This window comes from Paramisgurnus dabryanus, chromosome 7, assembly GCF_030506205.2.
Source record: "Paramisgurnus dabryanus chromosome 7, PD_genome_1.1, whole genome shotgun sequence".
Taxonomy (NCBI): domain Eukaryota; kingdom Metazoa; phylum Chordata; class Actinopteri; order Cypriniformes; family Cobitidae; genus Paramisgurnus; species Paramisgurnus dabryanus.
Window position 1 is genome coordinate 1,499,236 of NC_133343.1, and position 13,823 is coordinate 1,513,058.

A 13,823-nucleotide genomic window follows, 5' to 3' on the forward strand; every position below is an offset into this window, starting at 1 on the left:
TTTTTTTTTGTACTTGGGATCAAATGTTTTGTAAATGAATGTAGATATTAAATGTATCTTGAATAAGCATGGATTTAATTCAATAGGCAATTCAATTAAAAACAAAATTAGACCCTAAAGCATTTTCAGCAGCTCAAACAGACTTTAACAATGACAAATTATTGAACCAATTGCTATTTAGATAAAATGATGGATGTACTCGTATGATCCGCAGGGAAATACAGCAGCATGCTAACAATATTTGTCATCATATATAGTGTGTAGAAACAGACAGTGTGTGTGTGTGTAATATACATGATAATGATACAGGACTTACAAATATAAAGACTTGCCCTTGTGCAATGTCATGCAACCATACTAGGGATAATAAATAAATCTTTAATTTAATGACATTGAGATAATTAAAAACCCTAAACTAAAAGGATCTGTGAGTAACCATAATGGTTCTTCTATAGCATTGCTGACCTTTACTTTTATGAGATTAGGGTATCATTATCAAAGTTTTACATGGTATTGTTTAATTCAAGCTCATATGAATTAGATGATGTTGAGATGGTGACAGTCACAGCAGTGAAGCTCGAGATCTGAGTCACTTTTCTCAGACACAGTGTGAGAGAAAACAGAGCCAACAAACCTCCACACAAAAATGATATATGAATTTATAAACTGCAAGTAAAAATGTGTAATAAAAAAACTCATTTTTGACACATTGATGCAGGTAAAGAAACAGTTCACTTACCCTCATTACCCTGCATTACTTCATCTGGGGAAAACAAAGAGATGTTAATGACTAATGTTACACTTCATAATTTGTATACAAGCTGGCATGTTTTAGATACACTGTTAGACATTGCTGTAATTTTTACAGTTATTTACTGTGAATCACCCAGTGTAAACTATTTATACAGTAAATAACTGTAATTTGCTTTGCATTGTGGGAATTTTCTGTGACATTCCTATTTTTGGAAATTGCTGTATGCTACTGTATTTATTTTGGCTGTATTTTCCTTATTCACGCAAATCATCAGTTTTGACATTTGCATGCAGGCGTTGACTTATTTTAGTATAATGTGGAGCCATTTTATAATGCGTTTGCATTCTTAAGAAGCCTAAGAGGTGGTCACAGTCTACTCCCATTGTAACTGGAAAGCATTTTATGTTAAAGGTGGAAGAAAATCATTGTGTTTCAATTATAAAATTATAATTTTTGGATTAACTCAACCTGTAATCAGTGTTATACGTATGTATGTTTTATAATTTGTGTTCTTTCAAATGTATTACTGCAAATGATTTAAAATATGTATGTTTTAAATGTAATTTTTACACAACAACTTAAAGTATTTGTATTGTTTTAAATAAAGACTTTGATATGTAATATTGTCTTTCTTTGGATTAAATGTTAGCAGTATCTGTAGGTTATCTAAAAATTATTGCTAATTTAAATATAGTACAAATAAATGTATAAAAAATTTGAAGAATAGTAGTATTATACAGTAGTATGCTGTAAACCTGGGTTTTTACAGTAGCACACTGTATTACACATTTAAAGTAGCATTTAGAAATACAGTTTAGTACTGTAAATCTTATTTACAGTGTTGCCAGTAAGCTACTGTAAAAATCCTTGAAAATGTCTAACAGTGTAGCTTTGTGTACATGTTTACACGTGAACCCAAGACTGTAAACTACAAACAAACAGCAAAATGAGCTTCATTCAATAATATCCATCTCTACAATCTTCACATGTGAACAATGAAAAAAACTGTTATTGTGCTTTTGCAGCTTGTCAGTGTTTATTGCTGAAGTAAGAGATTTGATCATATGATCATATTTTATTCGATGATGACATCATTTTGAGAAAATGTCTGAAACACTGTTTGTTTACCTGAGGAGGAGGAAGAAGATCTGTGATCCTGTGATGTCATCACACGTTCAGACTCACGTAATGTTATTTAAAAATTCACAATGAAACAAAACAAAGCAAACACTTTATATCACTTTACACAATCTTATAACATATGCAGAATATCATGTTATTAAATTATGTTGTTATTGGTCAACTGGTTATGTCTGTCCTATAGATAAAGAAGAGCATTTGTCACATATATTGTAGCTTATGCCAACAAACATACTTGTAAGCATAAAAAGTATATTTATTTGTGAGGGACACAGTATAACAAGAGAATAACCAGAGATGTTTTAGCAAAAAAGTTTAATCTTTCATTAATGCATATGTACAAATCTGCAAAATAACACAACAATCAATATATACACAATGTATAGACACCAGCCGGCTTATGACAAAAAGTCTGTGAAAAAGATGAAGTGTCACATCTTGACCTTATTGCGGATTGAAGCTACTTCATTATTTTATCAGAAAGCCAAAGCAAAAGTTGAATGAGGAAAGATCTGAGAGTTTGTATCCGTCACATTTCTTTAAACTTCAAAATCCATTAAAAATGAGGGGGAGCACACGTTTCCAACTCAAGAGCAACCACAGCACCAGTTTCAGTTTACACATCGACATCAAATATAAATCTAATAAAACACAATCTTGTTTTTATAAACGCTGCACCCAACGTTCATCTGTTCGTGGCTGATCTTCCTCAAACACTTCTCTGGTAATGACTGGCCAAAGCCCAAAGAATGAGAAGATCCTGAGATGTTTGATAAATGTTTAAAGCAAGTTAACTTAAACCTGACCCATTCGAGGATAAACCACACTTACACAGAGTAAACACATCAATATTACAACAATCTCAGAACGTGTCAAAGATCAACTGTGTGTGTGTGATACAAGATTCAATGTGTTGTTATATGAAAAATTGTGCACCATCCATTTAAAAACAAACATTAGTAAAACCGTATCACTAATTTGTTTTGCACGACTCCGGACCAGATCCACACCAAAGTCATCAGCTCCGGTGCGGATCCGGCCCAGAGTCGTCTGCTGTCTGGGTTGTTTTACATCATATTTGAAACATATTAAAGCGGACTGGTTTCAAGTAAATAAAAAGCAGATGATGTCACATTATACCGCTTATAAAGTTTAACCTGCATCTGTCCTACAAACTGAATCTTGCACGTTTTCTGGAAGTGAACAACATGGAAGAACGACACTGAGAAACTGGAGGAAAACCTGCTGAAAGTCTCAACTATCATCTTTCATACCTGTTTGTAAGACATTATTGTGTGTTATTGATCTATTATTACAAATGCATTTGTTTGTGAGCGACAGCTCTCAGCTTCTAGAGAAAACAAACACATCAAATCTACACAGCTTTAGAAACCGATCACAGCTCACGGCAAACAATGAGAGCTGATGTTAACTACAGAAACTCTTTTCTGTTCTCAGATCAGCTGTGATGAATGAGATCTTGATACACAAGAGAAACCCTGACTCATGAAACTCTTTTATCTCACATCAGTCTCTGTATCCGATCAACCTGCAGACAATAATAAAGAGAAGAACCTCACGAAAACTCATTCGACTCACATTTCACACCCACATCTAGAGATTATATTTTGCATAAAGAAAATGAGAGCGAATAATCAAATAGAAAAGTATATCATCATATTTATGTATTTGGCAGACGATTTTATCCAAAGTGACTTGCATTGCATTACAAGGCGTACACTTTTATCAGTATACGTTTCCTGGGTTTGAACCCATGACCTCACACTATACATGAAGCACATACAGTATGACTTTAGATGTGTGTGTGACTGTATACGAGTTGTATCTCTTCATAAGTGACCTTCACACCATTTGTGGATTTGATCTTGTTAGACTTTTCTTGTTAGATCTTTCAACATAACCTCACCTTTATATCTGCAACTTATAATTAAAATGATTTATTCAGTGTCTACTGAATTTACACCGCAGACAGCAGATGACTTCAGGCCAGATCCATACCAAAACCGCACCAAAGTCAGTAGCTCCGGTGCAGATCTGGCCCAGAATTGTCTGCTGTAAATCAGAAATCAATCCTCTTTCTATAAATATTCAATGCATTATTTTGTTTACAATTTCTCATTTTTGTCCGAGTTTCACTTTCAGTAATTCTCATTAGATTCTTAGTGCTGTAATGTATCACTATGTAATACAAGTGGCAAAACGCCAGTATATCAAATGCTACACACATACAATCTCAATCGTGATTTTTTTTCACATTACAGTAATAAGAATTACGTTCCACCTTAAAAATATGCATTATTTTCTTTAAGCAAAATATAAATCATTTCTCTTGTTGAAATGCAAGCACACGTTTCCGGGTGGATTTAGTGACCCAACGCTGCAGATTGAGGACGAACGGTAAACTTTTACAGTACGTGACACCTGATGGCATTTTCATTCCCAAACACTTGAAGTCTTTAGCAAGTTTCTTCTTTGCATCTCATTGCATTTTAAAATCCACCAGAGCACATCACCACTTCAACACTTTCTCATCAAACAACATTGAAATAAAACATGGCACAGGACAAGCTTTTATTCATATTTTGTTCCTTCTTTTTGTCCTTTTCTTCAATATAAAATTCAACTTCTTCAACACTATGGCAATTAAATGATGAGAGACGCGTGAGTGCGCCTCACGTGAACGCGATGGAAGCCGTTTATCTTCGTTTCTGTAAAATGTGCAAATTCAGCTGTAACACAAGTGAGAAGATGGAAAGTTGATACATTTGTACAAAATAATAATAATAATAACAAATAATCGCAAACACACAATCAAATTCGAGTGTCTTTTGATTCCTCGTGATCATTGGCTCGTGACACGGTCACATGACTTCATCATCAGAGGTCTGATACGTCCTCAACGTCTCTTCAGAACAGCAAAAAAAAGTGTCCGTCTGTCCGTCCATCAGAGTTGTGTAAAACATCCACCACACTCAACATCACTCCCAGTAATCATTATAAACAAACCAAATCTACACCACATACATTCACAAATTTGTGGTTTTGTCCTTTTAAAACACACACACACGTATACACAGAGACGAGCATGTGTGCGTTTGTGTTTCAGCGGTCCGCTGCGTTGTGTGTGTTTGTGTGATCAGCTGGACAGAGCCATGGTGTCGATCACCTGCTCCAGTTTAGATCTGAGTCTCTGTCTGCGGGACTGCTCATCTCGCTCCAGAGCCGACAGGATCTACACAAACAAAAACACATCAATGAATAAATGAATGAACGTGTAAATGTGAAAACGACACGTAAGGTTGTATTTTTGAGCGTGCTCACCTCGTCCTTGTATTTGGTGATGTAGGAGAAGATCTCGTGTAGGGCGCTCATACTGTTGAATTGATTTAAATGAAGTCGAGACTGTTCGGCGAGATACGCGCTCATATCCTGATCACTGATCGCTGGTATGCGGGAGATATCCGCATAATACCTGCACGACACATAGATCAGTCAGAGAAAGAGAGAGACAGTACATCATCACAAACACCCTTAAACTCGATGCAGAAACTATAAAGCTTATTAGGGATGCACAGATATATCGGCTTATAATCGCTATCAGCAGATAAACGCATTTCCCCCACTATCAGACATCGGCTAATTGTTTAAAAACAGACGATGATCAGTGCAGATTATATTTTGGCAAACAAAAGTCATAATGTGTGATTATTTTTATTCAGGTGACAATGACAACAGAATTGCAGACAACAGTAATACTCTCTGCACTTCTAGGATCTAACAACATCATAATTTAAAACAAAAAGTAAAAAAAACAAAACTCTCAGTGTCTATCTGTATCTACTAGTGTTGGTATCTGTTGGTAGCTATTGGTATCGGTATCTATCGGTAATTTGTATCTATTGGTGTTGATATCTATCGGTATCTAGTGGTATTGGTAATTTGGTATCTACCTGTATCGGTATTTAACGATATCGGTAATTCTGTGTCTAGCGTATCGGTATCTACCATATCTATCACCATTTACTGGTATCTTATGGTATTGGTAATTCGGTATCTGTTGGTATCTAGCACTATCTAATGGTATCGGTAATTTGGTATCCATCAGTATCGGTATCTACTGGTATCGGAATCTAATGATATCGGTAATTCTGTATCTAGCGTATCGGTATCTACCATATCTATCACCATTTACTGGTATCTTATGGTATTGGTAATTCGGTATCTGTTGGTATCTAGCACTATCTACTGGTATCGGTAATTTGGTATCCATCAGTATCGGTATCTACTGGTATCGGAATCTAATGATATCGGTAATTCTGTATCTAACGTTTCGGTATCTACCTGTATCTATCACCATTTACTGATATCTAATGGTATTGGTAATTCGGTATCTATTGGTATCTAGCACTATCTAATGATATCTGTAATTTGGTATCCATCAGTATCAGTATCTACTGGTCTGGGTATCTAATGATATCTGTAATTCTGTATCTAACGTATCGGTATCTACCTGTATCTATCACTATCTACTGGTATTGGTAATTCGGTATCTATCACTATCTTATGGTATCTGTAATTTGGTATGCATCAGTATCGGTATATACTGGTATCGATATGTATCTGTATCTAATGGTATCAATAATTTGGTATCTATCATATCGATACTTACCTGTATCTATCAGAATCTACTCATATCAGTATCTTTAGGTATCTACTTGTATCGGAATCTATTGATATCTGCCGGTATTGGTAGATGTCATTTCAAGTACTCCAATATTGGTATCGGCACAGAAATGTTGTATCAGTTCAGTACAACCCCACTTATACTAAGTTTCTTACATCACAAAAGATTCAAAGCATCGTTTTTTTTCACCACTGTTTTTCACAAACTTCACATCTTGTAGATATTTATCAGTAAGTTTCGACAGAAGTCTAATCTCACCTTTCTACCCAGTTCTTGTAGTTTGGGATGTCTTTAGCATATAGCAGCTTGTTGGACGGTGAATCTTTGCCCAGTTTGTGTTCTGATGTCGAACAGGAATCCATGAAGGTCTGAGCCACCACGGACAGACAGGCGTCTGTAATGCTGTTCTTATGGATGTCAAACACAAACTGAGGGTTCTTGATCACATTCACCCAGAACCTCAGTGGCAAACTGGATGAGCGAGAGACAGAAGAACACGGTGAAGGACCAGAAACAGGAGAAGATTCGTTTTGTGTCTTCAGTAAAAACACTCACCAATTGCTCTTCCACGTGTGTCTGACGTCAGGGTCGGATATCATGTGCATGTCCGCCTGCTCGTCTAAGAAGTCAAACATGTATTTGATGGCGAGAGGAAGAGCGCTGCCGCGGTGAGCCGTGCTAAAGATCGTTTCGAACAGATCATCTACAAACTTCTGTAATGTACCCTGAATAAAGATGAGAAAACACATTGTTAAAAATACACAAAACACTCATGCATGAACTTTACATAGTATTATCTCTCTGTGTCACAAGTCACAGCATATTTATATATTTCGTTATTTTCTCAGGCATTTTTTCAGCAACCAGGCACCTCAACTCCACCCACTTTTCACCTCTTTGGCCATTTTTGGTTATAAGGAAGGCACACTTCTACATGTGAATACCTCTATTTAGTGCCTTAATAAGTGAAACATCTAATTAAGTAAATATTTTTTATTTTTTATCCGATTAGTCAATTAATCGGAAAATAATCGTCCGATTAATCGAGTTTAAAATAATCAATTAATCAAATATAAAATAATCAGTTGTAGCCGTACACTGTTTCTCACAAAGTGTTTACTTTTCTCACAAGTACAATGGAGATGTTGGGATGTGCATTAGTGTCTCTTGAGGTTAAAGAGGAGATATCCGTGTACCGTCGGAAAGAGATGAGAACACAAGACGTATTAAGACCTAGTTTTTCCCAAACCGCTCAATAAGCAAAGGTCATCGGCCTAATTAAGACGCGGCTCTGAACGAGAGAGAGACAGCTGCTAAATGTTAATGAGTGACTATCATTCACATACAAAGGTCAACACAAAGTGTCTAACAACATCAGCTACCAAAATCCTACATGAGCCAATTACAGAAGTTCAAGTGTGTGTGTGAATATCAGCAACAGATTTCAACACTCCTATTTTGAGTACTACAGTAAAATAAGAGATATACTGATTCATCAGAACAGTACCATCACAGTGGTTTAGTTTAATATTCAGCTGATATTAAGTAAGCTATAGTTCGCTAGTTTTGACTTAACACAGGCGGGTCAATCTTCTTACCTTGGTAGCGAGCAGGCGTGTCAGGTAGATCTCAGACACCATTTTGCTGCCGCGATCGCCCTCTCTTTGATCTGCGTGGTCGTGGTTCTTTACCAGATGCCAGAGTTTGGTACCGCTCTCCAGATCTGGAGTTATCATGGGTGTCCGAGAGCGAAGGCTGTCTGGACTGCTGGCGGTTCTGAGCATACTCTCTGTGGATAATGAGACACCATTATTTTATTGTAAAAAAGAATGTCTTTAATGAAAAGATGATTGGCTGTTAAAGGATTAGGCAATTTTCTTAAAAAAATAAAAAAAATAAAAATCCAGTTAATTTACTCACCACCATGTCATCCTAAATGTTGATGTCTTTCTTTGTTCAGTCAACAAGGAATTATGTTTTTTGAGGAATTTTTCTTATTTTAATGGACTTTAATGGACCCCAACACTTAAAAGTTTTAATGCTTTAAAAATTGCAGTTTCAAAGGACTCTAAACGATCCCAAACAAGGCATAAGGGTCTTATCTAGCGAAACGATTGTCATTTTCGGCAAGAAAAATAAAAAATATGCACTTTTAAAACACAACTTCTCATCTATCTCCGGTCCTGTGATGCGCCAGCAAGACCTCACGTAATACGTCATCACGTCAAGGATGACGTATAAAAACTACGCCCCAGTGCTTACAAGTGTGGAGAAAGAGGACCGTTCCTACGTTGTTGTATGTGGAATGATACTAATTAATGTATTTGTGTCTTTAATGTATTTGTGTACCTTTCCACGCCATTACGCAATTACGTGAGGTCGCGTTGGCGCGTTACAGGACCGGAGATAGATGAGAAGTTGTGGTTTAAAAGTGCATATTTTTTGTTTTTCTTGCCAAAAATGACAATCGTTTCACTAGATAAGACCCTTATGCCTCATTTGGGATCGTTTAGAGTCCTTTGAAACTGCAATTTTAAACTGCATTAAAACTGTTAAGTGTTGGAGTCCATTAAAATGAGAAAAATCCTGGAATGATTTCCTCAAAAAACAATAATTTCTTTTCGACTGAACAATTCATTTTGGATGACATGGTGGTGAGTAAATTATCTGGACTAATCCTTTAAAGAGTTTTTTCTTTCATACAGTTCAAGCAATATGGAGCAATTCGTTGTCTCTATTCATTTCATCTATGAGTGTGTGTGACACAGATACATTGTAATAGAGAAACAGACATACTGTAATAAATGAAGTGACACACACAAAACACAAGAGAAATGTGAACCGTGAGAGCAAAATTAATAGTCACACGTTCTTTTCAAACACTACAGGAAATAAATATTCAGTGTTAATCGCGAAAAGATGGAAAACGTCTGTCAGCGAGTAATGGAAATCGAAATTGGCCGGAGACTCAAAACGGTTTCTTTTCTCATTCATAGAGACTCTGGATCTCACATCCATCATTTTCTGTTCGTCTGCGCGAGTCGCTCCGGTGTGCAGACGCATGCTGATGTACTCACACTGAGAAGCAGATTATTACAGCACAAACACACGACACACGCTGACAGGAGCCTGTGGATGACTGCAGACTTTACTGTCATGTGCCAGGGGCGAGACACAGAGCGAGAGAGACATAGAGAGAGAGAGAGAGAGAGAGACATAGATACAGAGAGAGAGAGAGCTCACCGTATCTGCTGAGGGATTTGGTGAACGTTGAGGAGTTGGAAATGTTGTAGGCGGAGTTTTGCTTGGGGACCAATGCGATCACTGACCCATCCGTTACCTAGACAACAGAGAGAGAGAGAGAGACAATGTCAGTGTCTAATACTCCTATATTTACACTTAATGACACTCTGATGATAACTGACCAATAGAAATGCACACTGAGCATATCAATATGCACTTTTGTGAATCGTCTAAACAAGGGGCTACATTTAAAAACAAATATAAAATATTTCCTCGCCATTGCAAAAACATACGGTTGTAGACTTTTGTGTAAACGTTTCCCTTAAACTGAAAGAAACGCATTACATCGGCTATCGTCCATAAATCTCAAACGTCTCTATCTGTGCTGACCTGCAGTTATGCTTTGTGAGGTGTTGCCATGGTTACCTGCCGCATTCTAGGTGTTAAAATGCGAGTAACATGTTGCAGGGTTGTCATGGTTACCGGGCAGCGGGGTGTAGAGGTATCGCTATAGTAACCTGGCAGAAAGATGCTGTGTTACCGCAGTACCTGATAGTGTGCCAGCGTGTTGAGACGCTTCCAGTCGTTGTCGATTTTGGTGGTCACATCTTCGTCCTGGAGAATAATTCGAGCCATGCGACCCTGCCTCCATTCTGAGAGGAGAAACAAAACATCAGCTATCATCAGCCTGAGGATCTGGACCGTTTCTGACTGATCATGTAGAAACCCTGCTGGGACTTTCTGATGATAGCTGGTTATTGGTATAATCTGATAACCAATCATCTGGACCAGCAGTTGGTCAGGTCAATATCTTTCTGGTAGATCAACCTGTCTTTATCTCACAATGTGACCACGTATTAACATGATCACATTAAAGCAACACTATGTAGTTTTTTTTTTTTACCTTTAAATAATGTCTCTAAAATTATTTCAGTGATAGAACAACTTTTAACTGGACAAATTGTACTGTTGCTGCAACCTGAGCAGCCTCCTAGCTGCTACAAGCACACTCTGAAAGTGGCGGTGTAGGAAACACAGCCCCGCCCCTCCCCCTGCCTGCAGAAGAGTGTCTGATATCAGGCACTGTTGCGCTTTTCAACCACATGGGGGAGCTGTAAGTCATTTTTACAACTAGATAGTGTTGCTTTAAGTTAATCTCCAAAAAAGTAACTAATTGCATTACTTAGTTACTTTTCATGAAAAGTAATACTTGCGTTACTTTTAAGTTACTTTTGCATAACTTTTTCTTACTTGGCTGAGGCTTGATCTCTCTTTGAGGCCTTGCAGTGTTTTTTTAGGACTGAGAAGTTTTCAGAATTCATATTTACATATGACTCAAACTGCTCCTGTTTAGGAACGCACGCATATTGTGCATATTTCTACGTGACTATGTTCAGTTTAATTCAGTTAAATGTTTATAATGTTCATAATATTTTTTTATTGAATTAATTAAACTTAAAAGTAACTTGCATTACATAAAAAAAAAAACTCAAATATGAATGTGTCCATTTATAAAGTAATGTGTTACTTTACTGCGCACGACTATAAATGTTAAAGCTATACGTTTATTTTCCAGCAGTGATGTCATACCGAGGTCCATGTCTCCAAGTTTGGGTCGTTGTGAGTACGGTGTGCCTTTAAACACAGCGTCCAGTATCTTCTCTTTAACCTGTGTGACGGTGTCACAGTTCAGACATTTAACAGTGACCTCAGCAGCGTTGTCATTCTCTGGATTCACACAATGCAGCGTCTGCCAAACAAGAAAATGTACATAAACGATTACATCTGATCATACTAAATTTTGGTTATGTTTTACTCATGTTCTGGTGTTACTCATAGTTTACTCAAATGACATCATTATTTAGTCCCCGTCAGGTTGTTACAGACCTGTATAAATGTCTTTGTTCTGCCGAACACAAATGAAGATATTTGTAATCAATCAAAAAACAGAACCATTGAGTTCAATAGCAGAAAAAACAAATACTAGGCAAATCAATTAGTTTTTTATAAACCTTGCTCAAAATATCTCCCATTGTGTTCAGCAAAACATAGAAATGTATACAGGTCTGTAACAACTTGAGGGTGAGTTAATGATGACATCATTTTGATGTTGGGTGAACCGTCCCTTTAAGATTGTGTGTTGTGTGTCAGTTTTGTGAGTGGTACTGACCAGAGTTTTATAGTCGATCTGCTGTCGGATAAGTTTGTCTTCGCTTAGGGAGTAGCGCGCCTCGCCGGTGATCGAGTCTATTGGTCCTTTTTCCATTTGTTGTTTTATAGCACAATAGAGCATAAAGAGAGGCTCGCCGGCACACTCCTGCACACAAAAACACAAAACAAGATTAATAAACAGAAAAACAGGTGCATGAGTTTTTATCAGATGCTGTAAGAATTGAAAGCAGCGTACTAATATTGAACATCTCAATCCCAATGTGCTCAAATCTACAGCTGATTTGCTTTTCCATTTCTTGAGAAAACTTTTAAATGGTTCTTATACAAACTTTTCTGTTTGTACAAGAAATATAAGAACAGGTGATTAGGGACCATCCTGGAAATTTTGGAAAACTAATATCCTGCAAACACAATATTAAAAGTTCTGAAGACATAACCCAAATATAACAGTTATAACACCCTAATCTGGCTCTCTAGGGGGCGCTATAACAATAATGCTATAACAATAATAAAGGCAGAAGTGTCCAAAAGCATAACATTTTCCAATGTTGCACAACTATTGCACAACATCATCTCTTCATCCCATTTTTGGCAAATCGAGGTTGTTTTTCCCATCTGTTTGGAGCGATAATAGCAGCCTGTGGCTATATGTTTACTCTTCTCACTGCTGCTCCGGTGAAGTGAATGGTCTTCACATTTTTACATTCACAAAGTGAGAGAGCCATTAAAACCGCAGCTAAAAGAAAATCTCATAGACTTCAGCCTCAGAAGATAAAAACTCATTGATGGGGTAATTGTAGCCGGTTAAGATCTTTCACACCGTGCTCAGCTTTTACCTTCAATTTCACTTGAATGGCTGCTTAACAAATTATTCTGCCTGGTTGAGACCGAAATGTCAATCATTATAGACACAGGACAGACGGTTGAGTAAATAATAACTGAAATGAATAACGTACAAAATCCACTGTATTACGTGTGCCATGCCAATAGATGGCGATGTTACCTTGTAAAGAAACACTACACGCCTATGCACATACGCACTCTTCTACAGACCAATAAATAGAAGCAAATCAAGACGGCAAAAGCATCTAGCAGTTTCATTTAGATGGACGATGAGCTAGATTTATTACGACAAGTGACCTTGGACTATAAAGCCACAAATTTTGTAAACTTCATTGGAGAAGATTTAATAAACTCCCATACAACAAAAAAATATATTTTTTAAATATAATTTTAAATACATTTCAAAATATATAATATATATATATATATATATATATATATTTACAGAAATAGATGAAATACGTTTACAAAAATGCATTTTTAACCAATACATTTTTGTCCATTTTTTGCATATTTTGACATATATTTAAAAAAATAAAAATATTTTAAAGGATTTATATTCATGTCACATTGAAAGAAAAACTTTGTATGTTACAAACCTGTAATTAAACATAACAGTTTGAAAATATAACATTTAATAAATTTTCAAATGCAAATATATTATATACTTTACATTTTTTAAATTATACTTAATACATTTTATGCAAACCTTTCTATTTTGGCCAAGAAAATTTTTTTTTTTTCAGTTTGGGTTGTAAAATTATAAATGTATTTGTAGTCTCTGAAATACATTTTATATGAAATATATGTTAATATATGAAGGTTAAAACTAAATATATTTTTTTAATTCAAAAATATATGTAATTAATATGTTTATTTAACATTTATTTAAAACATATTTTTGGTCAGATAATTTTTAATTTTTTGTCGTATTGCCTTAAGTAGCACAAACACAGTCCTATAGGC

The 13,823-nt window shown here is 36.1% G+C and overlaps 1 protein-coding gene across 1 annotated transcript in view; it reads right to left on the bottom strand.

The window, feature by feature from the left end:
• Positions 1-4,472: 4,472 nt before the first annotated feature.
• Positions 4,473-13,823, bottom strand: part of plxna1b (plexin A1b) — a 108,730-nt gene continuing 99,379 nt past the window's right edge. The window contains exons 24-32 of the mRNA XM_065293889.1: positions 12,013-12,159; positions 11,433-11,592; positions 10,392-10,495; positions 9,843-9,939; positions 8,198-8,388; positions 7,155-7,324; positions 6,858-7,070; positions 5,237-5,387; positions 4,473-5,147 (exon numbers count right to left, since the gene is read on the bottom strand). Coding sequence (XP_065149961.1) covers positions 5,052-5,147; positions 5,237-5,387; positions 6,858-7,070; positions 7,155-7,324; positions 8,198-8,388; positions 9,843-9,939; positions 10,392-10,495; positions 11,433-11,592; positions 12,013-12,159 — 1,329 coding nt within the window. The 3' untranslated portion in view covers positions 4,473-5,051. The remainder of the gene's footprint in view (positions 5,148-5,236; positions 5,388-6,857; positions 7,071-7,154; positions 7,325-8,197; positions 8,389-9,842; positions 9,940-10,391; positions 10,496-11,432; positions 11,593-12,012; positions 12,160-13,823) is intronic.